At 57.3% G+C, this 14,159-nt stretch overlaps 1 protein-coding gene across 1 annotated transcript in view; it reads left to right on the forward strand.

Moving 5' to 3' along the window:
• The window catches only part of LOC109382381 (A disintegrin and metalloproteinase with thrombospondin motifs 13-like), a 36,463-nt gene that overhangs the window by 15,453 nt on the left and 6,851 nt on the right, over nucleotides 1-14,159 (forward strand). The window contains exons 7-21 of the mRNA XM_019641819.1: nucleotides 16-278; nucleotides 390-453; nucleotides 3,450-3,576; nucleotides 4,077-4,225; nucleotides 4,578-4,698; nucleotides 5,319-5,399; nucleotides 6,444-6,625; nucleotides 8,228-8,363; nucleotides 8,444-8,573; nucleotides 9,230-9,412; nucleotides 10,342-10,525; nucleotides 11,057-11,177; nucleotides 11,975-12,104; nucleotides 12,216-12,395; nucleotides 13,030-13,212. Of these exons, the coding sequence (XP_019497364.1) occupies nucleotides 16-278; nucleotides 390-453; nucleotides 3,450-3,576; nucleotides 4,077-4,225; nucleotides 4,578-4,698; nucleotides 5,319-5,399; nucleotides 6,444-6,625; nucleotides 8,228-8,363; nucleotides 8,444-8,573; nucleotides 9,230-9,412; nucleotides 10,342-10,525; nucleotides 11,057-11,177; nucleotides 11,975-12,104; nucleotides 12,216-12,395; nucleotides 13,030-13,212 (2,234 nt within the window). The remainder of the gene's footprint in view (nucleotides 1-15; nucleotides 279-389; nucleotides 454-3,449; nucleotides 3,577-4,076; nucleotides 4,226-4,577; nucleotides 4,699-5,318; nucleotides 5,400-6,443; nucleotides 6,626-8,227; nucleotides 8,364-8,443; nucleotides 8,574-9,229; nucleotides 9,413-10,341; nucleotides 10,526-11,056; nucleotides 11,178-11,974; nucleotides 12,105-12,215; nucleotides 12,396-13,029; nucleotides 13,213-14,159) is intronic.

The raw sequence follows: 14,159 nt of genomic DNA on the forward strand, positions 1-14,159 counted from the left end.
CCCTGGGTGTGTGAGGTGCCTGTGGGTGTGTGGGGTGCCCGTGGGTGTGTGGGGTGCCTGTGCGGGGTGCCCTGGGTGTGCGGGGTGCCTGTGCGTGTGGGAGATGGTGCTATCCTTCTCTTGCAGTGGTGCTCCAAAGGTCACTGCCGCTCCTTGGCAGAGCTGACTCCCATGGAGGCAGTGCACGGGCACTGGTCTGGGTGGGGTCCCCCCAGTCCTTGCTCCCGCTCCTGTGGAGGAGGTGTGGTCATCAGGAGGCGGCAGTGCAACAACCCCAGGTACCTCCAGGAGGGGGCGCTGTTCGCCCAGTCAGGCAGGTGGCGGCTCCACTTCCCTGGCTGGGGCCAGTGGGTCACCCCTCACCCCTTGTGTCTCTTGGACATTTTCAGACCTGCCTTTGGGGGGCGTGCGTGCGTAGGTAATGACCTCCAGGCTGAGATGTGCAACACCCAGGTAGGCCTGCTTCCGGGCAGGGGGAGAGGGTCAGGTTGGCAGCCTGGGCCCTGGAGGAGGCGAAGGACCAGGGTAGCTATAATTTGTGCTTTACACCAGGGCACTTTTGAGAGTGAAGAGGGTGCTATTCTACCTGCACTGGGACCACAGTGCATATACCAGGACAGTAGCAGGGACCCTGAAGTGTCCCCCGCCCTGCCCGCACGCCACCACCTTCCAGGGCACCCCCGTCTCTGCAGTGAGAACGCCCCCCCATCCCTCCTCAGCAATCCAGTACAGCACTGCGAAGCCACAAGCGATTCTTTAGTTATAAATTCAGGTGAAATTCACGTGACATAAAATCAACTATTTAAAGTGCAATTCAGTGGCATTTAGCACAGTCACAATATTGTGAAACCACCACCTCTGTGTAGTTCCACAATATTCCCATCCCTCCAAAGTGAAATCCCAGACCCATTAAACAGCCAGTCCCATCCCTGCTTCCCTGAGCTCCTGGAACCGCCAACGTGCTTCCAGTCTCTTTGGATTTGTCCGTTCTGGACATTTCATATGAGTGAAATCATACACGTGGCCTTTTGTATCTGGCTTCTTTCACTCAGCACCGTGTTTTCAAGACTCATCCATGAGTGTGCCCATGCTTTACCCTTTTTCATAGCTGCAAAAATATGGCTGGACCATATTTTGGTCATCCATTCACCCTGTGATGGACATCAGGGTTGTTTCCACCCTGTGGCTGCTGTGAATAGTGTGGCTGTGGGCCTGTGTGCACATGGATTTGTTTGAGTCCTGTCTTCAATTCTTTGGGGTCTACACCTAAGAATGGGGTTGCTGGGTCACACAGTAATTCTATGTTTAACCCTTTGAGGCACGTGCAAACCATTTCTCGCAGCAGCTGACCCATGCTGCATGCCTACCTGCCATGTGCCAGGGCCCCAATTTCTCCACATCCTGTCCAGCACTCACTGTCCATGTTTTGATCACAGTCACACGGTGGGTGTGAAGTGGTCCACTAATTCCTTTGACGTTGAGTTAAGAAGTGCACCTGGCCAGGGCCAGCCGAGTGGCTCAGTTGGTTAAGAGTTTGCATAAGAGGGGAGTGATTAGAAAACGCAGCCACTGCCACCATGTGAAGCCGGTCAAGGCTTAAGCGGCGGGAGTGAGGTGGGAGGTGTAAATTTAGCCACGGTGAAAGGGGGTGGGCAGAATGGAGGCCAGAGGCAGAGATTTTAGGGGTAAAGGGGCGTAGGTTTTTATGTTGAGTTTGAGAACTGGCATGGGGCCTTTGATCGATCCTGAGTTCGGGAGAGAGAACAGCTTTATCAGATAACGGACTGGGGGTTTAAGTGCTCATGTATCAGGCACTGCTTTAGATATGTGGGATATATCAGTGAATACCCCTCTCCAAGAAAAGCCCCCACCTGCAGCTTATGGGTGGGAAGAGGTAGGTGATTAATGTAAAGTAAAGTAGATGGTGTGATAGGTGGCCAGGGCTATGAATAAATAAACAGTAGAGCAGGATTAAAAAATGGGGAATGCCAATTTTGAGAGACAATAACTTAGTAACTATCACAGAAGGACTCATGGAGAAAGCAACATTTGAGTAAATAAAGAAAGAGAGCTGGAACCACAAAGATAACTGGGGAGGCACCCAGGCAGAGGGCAAAGCAAATGCAGAGGCCCAAGATGAAAGTTTGCCTAGTATCTTAAAGGACCACCCAGAAGACGACTGTGGCTGGAACAGAGAGAGACAGGGGTAGATGTAGGTCATGGTAAAAACTTTGATTTTACTTTTTATGCTGAAATAAGAGCCATGGGACGCTTTTGAAGAATAAGATGATGTGACTTAGATTTTGGCAAAACCCCTGGGACTGGTCTGTGGAAAGCACACTGTTGGGGAGCATGGGTGCAGGCAGGGAGACCAGTAAGACTCTTGGAGAGAGATGATGGAGGTTCAGGTCATGGTAAGAAATGGTCAGATTCTGGATATATTTTATAGGTAGATGACAGGATTTGCTGACAGGATGAATGTAGGATGTGAGAGAAGAAAAGAGTCAAGTTAACATCAGAGTTTTTGATCAAAGAACTAGAAGGATGGAGGGAAAAATAAGTTTTCTTAACAGCACAAGCTCTGAGCAACAGGGCCTCCGGTTCGATTCCCACATGGGCCAGTGAGCTGCACCCGAGCTGAGCTGCTGCTGAGCTGCCAACAGGTGGCAGGATGGCTCAGCTGGTGAGAGCACTGCTCCTAATAACAAGATTGCCTGTTCAATGGTGGGCTGTGCCCACCCGTGGCTGGGACTGAACTCGGCACCTTGAGCTGAGCTGCCACCCGGATGGCTCAGTGGATAGAGCGTGCACTCTTAACAGCAAGGTTGCTGGTTTGACTCCTTCATGAAAAAAAAAAGTGCACCTGGTGAGACCTTCCCTCCCTGCCTTCTCCAGGCGATCACAGGAGGCCAGACTTGGAGGGAGAGCCTTCACCTGGGGCCCAGGGGGAGGGGGCGGAGGGGCGAGCCTGTGCAGAGGGAGGCGCGGACCGTGCGCTGCTCAGCGTGTGCACTCTGATTCTTCCCGCCCAGACGCTAGTGCAAAATGGCAGCTGCCTGCCCGCCTTGGCACTGTGGCTCTTGTGGCAAAGCCCTGTGCCACCAGGGCTCTTCTAACGATGGGCCTCTCGGGGCACATCCAGTGAATACATAAGCGCCCGTCTCTGTTCAGGCCCCCGGTCCCCAGAGCAGTGCTCTGTGCCCTGCCTTCCTCAGTGCTGCTGGTTCGTAGGCCTCACCCTGTGTCCTTACGAATCCTGGAACTCCCCCATCATCAGAGAAAGACTCTTGTCACCCCCACTTTACAGAGCAGGGAGCTGAGATGCAGCAGGACCTGGGATCAGACCCACACTGTGACACTTGCACTACAGGGTGCCTTGCTGTCCCCCAGTGGCAGGGGCACCCCACCCCAGGCCTCTTCTGTGCCTGTCCTCTGTCCCCTCTGGCCAGGCCTGTGAGAAGACCCAGTTGGAGTTCATGTCCGAACAGTGTGCTCAGACCGACGGGAAGCGCCTGCACTTGTCCCCAGGCAACGCCTCCTTCTATCGCTGGGGCGCCGCTGTGCAGTACAGTCAAGGTGGGGCCGGCCTGCGGGCCCGTGGCGGGGAAGCCAGACCGGGAGGGGGGAGTGGTCGGGGGCCCGCCCGCCATCACTCCGATGCTGGAGAGCAGGGCTGAGACTCAGGCCCTGCATCAGACAGACCATGAGACACGTCCTGGCTCAGCCCCTTGTCGTAGGTCACCTCCGAGTCCCGGTTTTCCCATCTGTAAGGTGGACATACGCAAGGTGTCTATCTCCCTGCTGGGGTTACTGGAAGAATTCAGTGAGATGACGCAGGGGAAGCACTGAGTGTGTGCCTTGGCTCATAAACCAGTGACATTTATTACGTTGTCGGGATTACGAAACACTACCTCAGGAGGCAGGGCAGGTGGAAAATAGAAACCCTTGCCCCAAAGGCAGAGGGTAAAGCTGGGTGGTGCCGGCAGGGGCCACTTGGATTGTGCTTGGCAGGGTCATGGCCCTCCATACTCTCTGCCACCCTCACATCAGGGTTCCTTGTCCCTCTGCCTTCCCAGGGGACCCTCTGTGCAGATATATGTGCTGGGCCATTGGTGAAAGCTTCATCGTAAGGCGTGGGGACAGTTTCCTGGATGGGACCCGCTGTGTGCCAAATGGCCCTCAGGAGGACGGGACCCTGAGCCTATGCGTGTCAGGCAACTGCAGGGTAGGCATGTGTGGGCAGTGGAGGTGGCCCGAAGGCCTGTCCCATCGAAGCTAAGATGCAAAGGGACCTCTTGGGGGTCAGGTCTGCTGGGCACTGGTCCCCATGAAGCTGCAGTAGAGTCTGCACAGGGTGACACCAGGACACAGGGCCAGCCTTGGGGTCAGTGGGGGGATTAGGAGCGTGCTGTGACCTGGCCAAGTCATTTAAGCTTGCTTCCTGCGTGGACGTCAGACGCTACAGAAATGTGCCCAGTTTGTTGTGTCAATCAGAGCCTCAGAGCTGTGGGTGTCAGTGGGCCAGCACCCTGCAATGGCAGGCACCTGGGTCTCACCTGCCACTCCCCTCTGCACAGACATTTGGCTGTGATGGCAGGATGGACTCCCAGCAGGTGCCAGACGTGTGCCAGGTGTGTGGAGGGGACAACAGCACGTGCAGCCTGCAGAACGGCTCTTTCACAGCCGGAAGAGCCAGAGGTAGGGGCCCGGCCCCCCCAGCCTCCCGAAGCCCTGCAGCCCGGAGCCTTGGCTCAGCCCTGGGGCCTCCATTGGGCCTTGGCCTCTGCCCTCCACTTTGCCAGCGTCCCCACGTGGCTCAGAGTTTGGTGAAGAGGCTGCCGCTGGGGTTGTGGCATGTCAATAACGGTTGCTCATTGTAGCTGAGAGGCAGACAAAATACAGACACTGGGCAATCTTGGGCCTGCTGGCCTCTCCTCTCCTGCTCAAGGAACCCTATCAGGAGGGATGTGATACCTGGAAAATCCTTGACATTGACCTACTTATAAAAGAGGTCAGGTCATTTGCAAAGTCGGTGCTTGGGGTCAGTGGAGGAGTTGACTCCCGCCTCTCCCTGGCAGTCCCCAGGCTGTGCTGAGAGCCTTGGGTCCAGTCCTTGCCCCCGGCCAGGGCTGTGCCCCGACAAGGGGTCCTCCAGCCTGGCCTTGATTGCCCCTTGTGCCAGGGGACTCTCTGCCTGAGCCACACCACCGCATGTGAGCTCTCGGTGTTGAGGCCATTTCCTTTGTACCTCTGAAATCTGCTCCCTCGGCTGTGATGTAAGTGGCCTGAGACCACCCATCTCCTCTGCTTCCTCCTAGAGTATGTCACATTCCTGACGCTTACCCCCAACCTGACCAGCGTATACATCGCCAACCACAGGCCTCTCTTCACACACCTGGGTGAGTTGGCCAAAGGACACCCACTGGAGTTAGCCAAACTGCAAAGATGGGAGGCACGGTCCCCAAGACGCCCTCATTGCTGATGCCAACTGCAAGTTCAGGGGTTCCCCAAACCACCATCAGCTTGGGCAGTTCACGAGGAGGACTCCCAGAACGCGGAGCTGTTATACTCCCAGTTACAGCTGATGACAGGGGAAGGAAACGGAGTAAAACCAGCCAAAAAAGAGACGCCGGGGGCAGAGCCTGAGAGGGTCCCATGTCCAGCATCGAAGTGTGACACTATGCATGGAGTATTGCCACCCCAGGGAGCTCACCCGAGGCCAGTGTCCAGCTCCTGTTGGGGCGTTGTTATGTAGGCATGATTGATTGATTGCTCACGTGGACGATCTCAGCCTCCAGTCTCCAGGCTGGCTGATGTCATGAGACCCAAAGGCCCCTAGATCCCGTGTTTAGTCATTCTGGTATGGTCAGACCCCACCTTAGACAAAGACACTTCTACCGAGTGACATAGGCTCCCTCCTGGAAGCCGAGGGCACAGGTCAGACCTGTCTTTGGGCAGTACCAACTTCTTTACTGCTCAGTGCCACAGTGGGGCTTTGTTCCCAGGGGACACCCATGCCTGACCTTTAAACCCGGAGTGGGGGCGCCTCCCCTGGGGTCCTTGAGCTCCTAGACCTGCCATTAGAGCTTGTGTGAGTGCACCTGGTGTGGGAAGCAGGCCCACAGTGCTCACCAGGATCTGGAGGGAGGTGCGGAGGCGCCGCTGTGGGGAGGCCCATGCTCAGACACCTGTGGGCGTCTTGGAGGGGGTGCCCTACTCACTGCAGACCACCCGACCGAGACACCGGGAGGACCTGCTCCTCGGGGGCACTGGGGACCCAGGGGAGAACAGCCGCAGATGTGGCCGTGGAGATTACATCCTGCTGGCCCAGCTGTCACCTCCACCCCGTTCCTTAAACTGGGACCTTTCCTCTGGAAGGGGGTAGCGCCCACCTCTGGTATGTGGGGGCTCCGCCATGCTGACCGGCCTTGCTCCCCCCACAGCGGTGAGGATCCGAGGACGCTACGTTGTGGCTGGGAATTCAAGCATCTCTCCCAGCACCGCCTATCCCTCCCTCCTGGAGGACAGCCGTGTTGAGTACAAAGTGACTCTCACTGAGGACCGTCTGCCCCACCTGGAGGAGATCCGCATCCGGGGACCCACCCAGGAAGACGTGGAGATTCAGGTGACCAGGAGGGCCTCCTCCTGGGGTTCATTTTTCCATCCGTTCACTCACTCACCTGCTCATTTACTCAGCGGGCATTTGGGGCGATTCTAAGGGACCTGTGCTCGGGACCCACGGAGTCCCTGGAGTTGGAGAGGGTGAGAAGGACGGCCCTGTGCAGGGGCTAGGGGGCTTCTCCAGGGATGGGGTCTGACACGAGCTAATGCTGCCAGGCCAAGGAAGGTGGGAAGTGTCTCGAGGGAACAGTATGTGCACAGGAGGGTAATTAGGGTTGAAGGAATGGGACCCCCAGGCGAGGGGGCTGGAGGGCAGGCGGACCTCACGGGGCCTTGCTGACTACGCGAGGAGTTCGGGCTTCCTCCCGGGGGCCACTGGGGGGCAGCTGAGGGGCTCTGTGCAGGTGAAGTTGGGATCGGGTCTGTGTCAGGCCTGGCTGAACAAGGGTGTGGGGAGCCAGACCTCGGGGAGAGGCTGGTTGGGCTGATGCCCAGATTAGAGACCCACCATGGGGCACCCACCCAGAAGCAGTGACAGCCCGGGATCTGGAAGCTCGGTAACCCGGAGTCAAGAGCCCAGGTCAGGGGCTCAGACAGACAGCAGTTTGAATCGGGGCTCTGCAGGAACGCTGGCAAGGGACTTAACCTTTCATGGCCTCAATTTCTCCATCTACAAAATGGGACTGGGCACACCTACATTGTAAAGTTGTGAAGACTTGTCTTTTTAAACAATGCGCTTAAAAAAATGAAGCGCGTGGCAGTGTCTGGTGACCCATATGTACGCCATGAAAAGTGGCTGCTGCTACAAAGCGCGTGCTGGCTTGGATCTCAAAAGTGTCCAGAGCACTGGGGACACCCCATCTTAATGGTGGGAAAGTGAGACACCCAGAAGTTCGGGGACAAAGAGACAGGCACTGTAAGGGCCAGAACTAGGATCTAAACGTTCCCTCCCAAGCTTTGCCGTCCCTGGGCAAGCATGCTGGGTCGCCCAGGCTGTCCTCCTGTCTCTGCCACTGACGGATGTGCGCGTCACCCCCCGCGCCTCAGTCTCCTCTGTAGAAGGGGGATCGGATCACAGTCCTGCCTCCTCGGGTCGTGGGCAGGCTTAAGGGGTTGATGTCCTTTCCTGCCAACCCCTTGGGCCTCATCGTCCACCCTGGGAGCATGAGCCGCGCTGGTCTCGCCCCCTGGCTCCTGCGCCCCCAGGAACGCCTTCCAGATCTGCCCACCACTGCTCAACCTAGAGCCTGTGATACCTGTGCAGACCCAGTCCTGCACCTACCGCTACTTTAGGATTATCTGTCACCACCCCATCCCACCGAACTGTGAGCTCTTGGTGGCTGGGACAGTGTCCTGTCCCAGAATCTAGCATGTGGTCAGCATCAGTCATTATTTGCTGAGCAAAAGCATATATATATCTATATCTATCTATCTATGTATATATATATATATATATATATATAGATAGATAGATAGATAGATAGATAGATAGATAGATAGATAGAGAGGAGTGAAAACTCTGAGGCTTTCGGTGGAGGTGGCAGTGACAGTGACCCTCAGGGACCCCGCTGGACAAGGCTCCCTGCCTGCCGTCTGTCTCGTGCAGGTTTACAGGCGCTACAGTGAGGAGTACGGTGACCTCACCCACCCAGACATCACCTTCACCTACTTCCAGCCTAAGCAGCGGCAGGCCTGGGCGTGGGCTGCCTTTCGGGGGTCCTGCTCGGTGAGCTGTGGGGCAGGTGAGGCCCGGGTCAGGGCTCCCCTGAAGCCTGGTTTGCCCCCTGCGTGGAGGTGGCCTAGCCTCCCACTTCCCTCCCAGGGCTGCGCTGGGTGACCTACCGCTGTCTGGACCAGGCCAGGAACGAGTGGGTGGAGGCTGCCCGGTGCGGAGGGAGCCAGCAGCCCGCAGCATGGCCGGAGCCCTGTGCCCCCGAGCCCTGCCCCCCTCAGTGAGTGCTGTCTGCGGCTCCCAGGCAGGGTTGCTGGGCTCCCCCCCCCACCACCCGTCCCAGGCTCATGGGGCCCACATAGCATGGGCTGGACAGGGCTGCTTCCGGGCGTGCTCTCATTTAGTCCTGGAGCCTGCCCTGTAAGGCGGGTTCTGTCGGTTTGCAGGTGAGGATACTGAAACTCAGGCAGACACGGGTGACAGTGACCCACACCCACCTTGTGTGTGGGTAGCACGTGCCCTCTCGACTCAGGTCACTGCAAGATGGAGATAATCGCCCTCCCTGGGAGGGTGTGGGGGAGACTCAGGGAGGTAACGATGGAAAACCTGATAGAGAACACCTGGTTGTCTTCAGCCCGTGGCCGGTGCAGTTGGGAGGAACCTATGTTAGGGACAAGGCCATCCCTGGTGGGTGCAGGGCTGGGGCAGCTACCCACCAGCACTTTTACACAGGTATCCTTAGGCTCAGGTGCAGCTTGGGGACATCTGGAGGGCTGGGCTGGCTGTAGCTGCATAGTGTCCAGGTACCCAAAGGGACACAGGGCCCGGCCCAGACCAGGGAAGTGAGTCAGCTGGATGGGCTTGCCTCCCACCCCATCCCTCGAGCCAGCCTGGGGACCCGGCCAGGGGCCTGACAGCTCTTCCTCTCCTCGTCAGCTGGGCAGCTGGCGACTTCGGCCCGTGCAGCGCCTCCTGTGGGGGCGGCCTGCAGGAGCGGACGGTGCGCTGTGTGGAGGCCCAGGGCCACCTCCTGCGGACGGTGCCGCCGGCCTGGTGTAGAGCACTGGCCCAGCAGCCAGCTGAGGTGGAAACCTGCAATTCTCAGCCCTGTGCCCCCAGGTGAGCACGGCGGGGTTGGGGGGTGGGGGCGGGCAGGGGCAGGGCCCACCTAAGGCCAGATCCAGGCAGAAACACCCTGGCAGGGCTTGTCCCTGCACCGAGCCTGCCCCCCTCAGTGACCCCTTCCTCCAAGACCTCTAGCCAGGCCTCACCGTCCTCAGAATGCCCTACTATCCAGGAGACCCTGGGTCGGCCATTTCTCTCTCTGACCTTCCGAGTTCCTGCTCATGAGGGGCTGTGAGGACCAAGTCAAGTCACAAATATAAATCAATAAACGTCACGTTGTCATTAGTATCATCATTTCCATGGTGGCTCTGGTCCCCTCAGTGTCCAAGTGGACAGTGGCTTATTATTCTGATTTGCCACTAACTGGCTGGGTGACAGGAGCAAGTCTCCTCCCTCTGTGGGACTCAGTTCTGTCACCTGCCCAGTGGGGAGGCGGTTGGCCTAGGTCACTGGTGGCCCACATGTGGCTCTGGTCTCCTTTCCCCCTCCCTCGTCCACGGCAGACATAGCGATCACCACTCTTCCCGCTGAGGGCTAATCCTGCCTCAGAATCCTTCTCAACACAGCACTCCCGGCAGCCACCGCCTCTCAGGGTTGGCACATGCACAGAACGACTTGCTGTCCCAGACTTGGGTGACCCGATTGCATCTGGCACCTGCTGGGTTGTGTGGAGCCATGTCGTTATCTGGCTGGAGTCCCACCTTTGCCTCTAGATAGCAGATGGGTGGGGCCTGTGTCACTGAACCCTGGGAGCCGAGCGCAGTGCTGGCCGCGAAGGGCCCCGGCTTTGTTTCTTTGTGGGGCCCCTTTGGGATCTTGGATACGGGGGAGCAGTTTCACTGCCTCCGCATGTCAGAAGCCACACTGCACTTGAAGCCTGGCTTCAGAGGCAGGGCCTGATGGCTGTCCTGTGCTGTCCTCAGCGGGGAGGTGTCAGATGCGTGCTCGTTGGCTTGTGGAGCAGACCTGGCTGCACGGAACGTGACGTGTATGCAGGGGGCTGAGGGCCTGGAGGCACCAGTGACTGCTGGGCCCTGCTCCACAGACAAGACGCCACTTGCCCTCGAGTCCTGTGTGGAGATGGCCTGTCCTCCGGGCTGGGGCCACGTGAGTGTCCTGGGCACAAGGGTGGCTGGGGCCATTGGGTGCTTATCTGGCTTGGAGAATGGGAAGTGCTGGTTACCACTGGCCTCCTGGCCAGAGTGAGAAGACTGTCCCATGGGACTGCTGTCTGCAGGACCCCTGGTCCAGGGATAAACTTAGAACAGAGCTCAGGGCCTTCTGAGAGGCCCCCTCCCACTGGCGAGCCAGGTTGAGAGCCTGCTGTGCAGACAGGCTGCTGGGTGGTGGTCCTTTCAGACAAAGGTGCTGGCCAACCTTGTCCCCCCAAGGCTGCTGGGGCCAACTGTCCCTGCACATGGTCTCCTGAACCCCAGCCCTCAGCCCCGCCCCACGGTGACCACTCACACTGATACAGAGGCCAAGTTGGGGTGAAGGCATCCGCTGGGGGCTGGGAAGCAAGTCTCCCTGGAGAGGAGCAGCAGGGAGAGGCAGCCCCTGGGGTGCTGGCTCCCGAAGAGATTGGGACAGGCGGAGGCAGAAGCCTAGACCCACCAGCTGGTTGCTTGCCTCCTGCAGCTGGACCCCCAGCCTCCGGGGGCAGAGGCTGCATCGCCGTTGGGCAGTGCCGGGCTGGGGGCTCGAGCTGCACACGTGTGGACCGCCCTGGCGGGGCTGTGCTCCGTGTCCTGTGGTCGAGGTGAGGCCCCCTGAGGACCAGCACTCATTGGCTAACTCTTCTCTGCCTGCATTTTGCCTAGTTCTAGAAAGCAATTGGGGTGGCTTACAGAAAAGCCAAACTACACGAAAACATGACGTAATATACAAGGAGATTGGGGCAAAGTGTGGACAGCCACGTAATGTGTTCAATGATGGGCCGAAAGATAGGAGAAGGTCGTAAAACCTGGCGATATTGGAACCCAAGAGTCTATTTATTAAGGTCCAGAAGAACTACGAGAGGCGGGCTCCAAACTTTGCTCTGAGTTCTTGGCAGCCAAGCCAGAAAAACGAAATTAATTTTAAGATACACAGTGTTCTTTAAAACCCTGACCACTTGCTCAGTAAAACTTCAGTATGTTTAGACTTGAGACCAGAGATGTCTTTTGAGGACACTCCTAAAGGAGAGGTGTGAGGGAACCAGCCCTAATGACATCTTTAGGAGAAACACAGTCAGAGATGAGCGTACAGCAGTTCTACTAATGCCTCTCAGACGATAGCAGCTACCACTTTTTGAGCACCTAATATGTGCCAGGCACTTTATATTTTCCCCTACAAAAATCTTTATACATACCCTTGCAAGTTAGTCCCCTGTATATGAAAAAACCTGAGGCTCAGAGAGGTTAAGTCACTTGTCCAAGGTCACACAGCTGGTAAGTGGCAGAGCCAAGACTCGAATCCATGTGGGCCTTATCTGCTAGAGCACTTCATACAGTGGGCATCTGCGGTGCTGGCTGAGCCCTCCTCTTGGGGCACGGGGTCCCTTCTTTCTTCCTGCAGGCCTGATGGAGCTGCGTTTCATGTGCATGGACTCTGCCCTCGGGACACCTGTCCGGGAAGAGCTCTGTGACCCAGCAGCCAAGCCTGAGAACCGGCGGGAGGTCTGCCGGGCTGCCCTGTGTCCAGCTTGGTAAGTTGGGCGGGAGACTGCATGGGGGCAGCAGCCTGGATCCCCCAGGGAGGAAGGAGTCTTGTCCTGGGGTGTGGCCTCCTACGGAGCACTGGCCCTTCCTTCCTGCAGGTGGGAGACCCGAGCCCTGGCGCCGTGCCCGGTGACCTGCGGAGTGGGGCAGGTGCCGCTGGCTGTGCGCTGCGTGAGGTTGGAACATGGACACTCCATCCCCCTGCCTCATGCCAAGTGCTGGCCGGTCCCCCGGCCCAGCTCCTTCAGGGACTGCAGCCTGGAGCCCTGCCCTGCCAGGTGGGCCCCTTCCCAAGGGCATCCTGGGAGGGTGCCATTATCACCTGCCAATAACCTCCTGACCCTTGGCGTCCTCATCTGCAGGCGTGCCCCGAAGGCTGTGGAGGGTTTAATGAGACCGCGTGTAAAGTGCATGGCACCAGATCCCGGATGGTGCGGGTACACATGGTTGATGGTCCATTTCTTCATCACCTGCTCTTTACTGAGCACCTGCTATGCCCAGGCGCTGCTGTGGCATTAGGGGACACAGCAGTGGGCAAGACAGACGCGCACCCCTGCCCTGCTAGAGCAGACACCGGGGACAAGGGGGACATGGACGATAAGATAGATGGGAGACATGCAGTCCCAGGGGTGGGGGGGCTGGGGTTCCTATTAGAGACAGACATCTGCAGGACCCCTTGGGTGCCCTGCCCCCCCACCATTGCCTGTTGGACACATCTGGTTTTTTGTGCCCTCATCTTTCCCGTCTGTAAAATGGGTTCTTCTGAATGTTCTCTGTTCACTGTGCCAAGCGTCTTCTTGGAGACATCAGGGTGACCCCCAGAGAGAGCGCCTCTCCAGGCCCTTCCTGGTGTGGGGAAATGAGGGGAACCCCTGTCTCCTCTGGGTGCCCCCTGACTCTGGTTTGCCCCAGGTGGCGGTACAAGCTGGCAGCCTGCAGTGTGAGCTGTGGCGGAGGGATTGTGCGTAGGATCCTGTATTGTGCCCGGGCCCTCGGGGAGGACAAGGATGAAGAGATCCTGCCAGATGCCCAGTGCCAGGAGCTGCCTCGCCCAGAGCAGCAGGAGGCCTGCAGCCCAGAGCCCTGCCCACCCAGGTCAGCAGCCCTAGGATGTCCAGCAGGCCTGAGCTCCTGGTGTGTGCAGATGCCAGGCCAGGTGCCATGGGGACTAAAGGACGGCTCCGTAGCACAGGAGACAGCCCTTAGGAAAGGGAACTACCTGGCAGGTTGTGCTAGGTGGCAGAGGTGACGTTCCGGCAAAGTGCAGGCAGCACTGTTGTTTCTAATGGGGGTGTGGGTGGGAGGAGGGCTGGGGGGCTTCACAGTGGAGGAGGCAGCCTGGAGCAGAGCCTGAGGGTGACCGCAGCTGGGACACAGCACCGCCAAGCTGACACAGGGCAGAATAGTGCTCAAGCCGGTGGGGTGCAGAGACGGGGTTGGAGCCCAATGGGGAAGGGCAAATATTCACCGGTTTGTTCACAGTTCTTCCATGGTTTCTTCTTTTACTTTTGTATTTTTAATAAAAATGGAATGCTTTTCCGGACCACACAGAAATGTCCAGAAAAAGACAGTAACAGACACCCATGTCCCACCGCCAGATTTAACAGATGTTACCATATTGCCATGTTTCCCTCATACCTGCCTCTTGTTTTTAAAGATATACAGCGTTACAGATAAGATTTCATTTAAATGTAAACCCTTTAACTCATCTGTGATTTATTTGGTGTATGCTGCAAAGTAAAGAGCACACTTTATTTTTCCAAATCACTGACCAGCAGTGATTGTTGAATTTCCCCCAAATGGCTCCTTTATCACATCCTAAATTCTTGTGTCTGTTGGAAGCTATGTGGAGGTCTTCTACCAGGCTCTGTTAGTCCCCCCAACTCCCACCCTGTGTCAGGTTGTTTTCAGTTGGCAACTGCAAGGCCCATTTAGCATCCATACCCAAGTGTCTCTTGATTTCATCGCTTATTTTCCACATCACATTGGAGGTGAACTGGGATTTTTATGGGAATTTCACACACATGTGAGCTCTGGCTACC

This window comes from Hipposideros armiger, unplaced genomic scaffold, assembly GCF_001890085.2.
Source record: "Hipposideros armiger isolate ML-2016 unplaced genomic scaffold, ASM189008v1 scaffold_3, whole genome shotgun sequence".
Taxonomy (NCBI): Eukaryota; Metazoa; Chordata; class Mammalia; order Chiroptera; family Hipposideridae; genus Hipposideros; species Hipposideros armiger.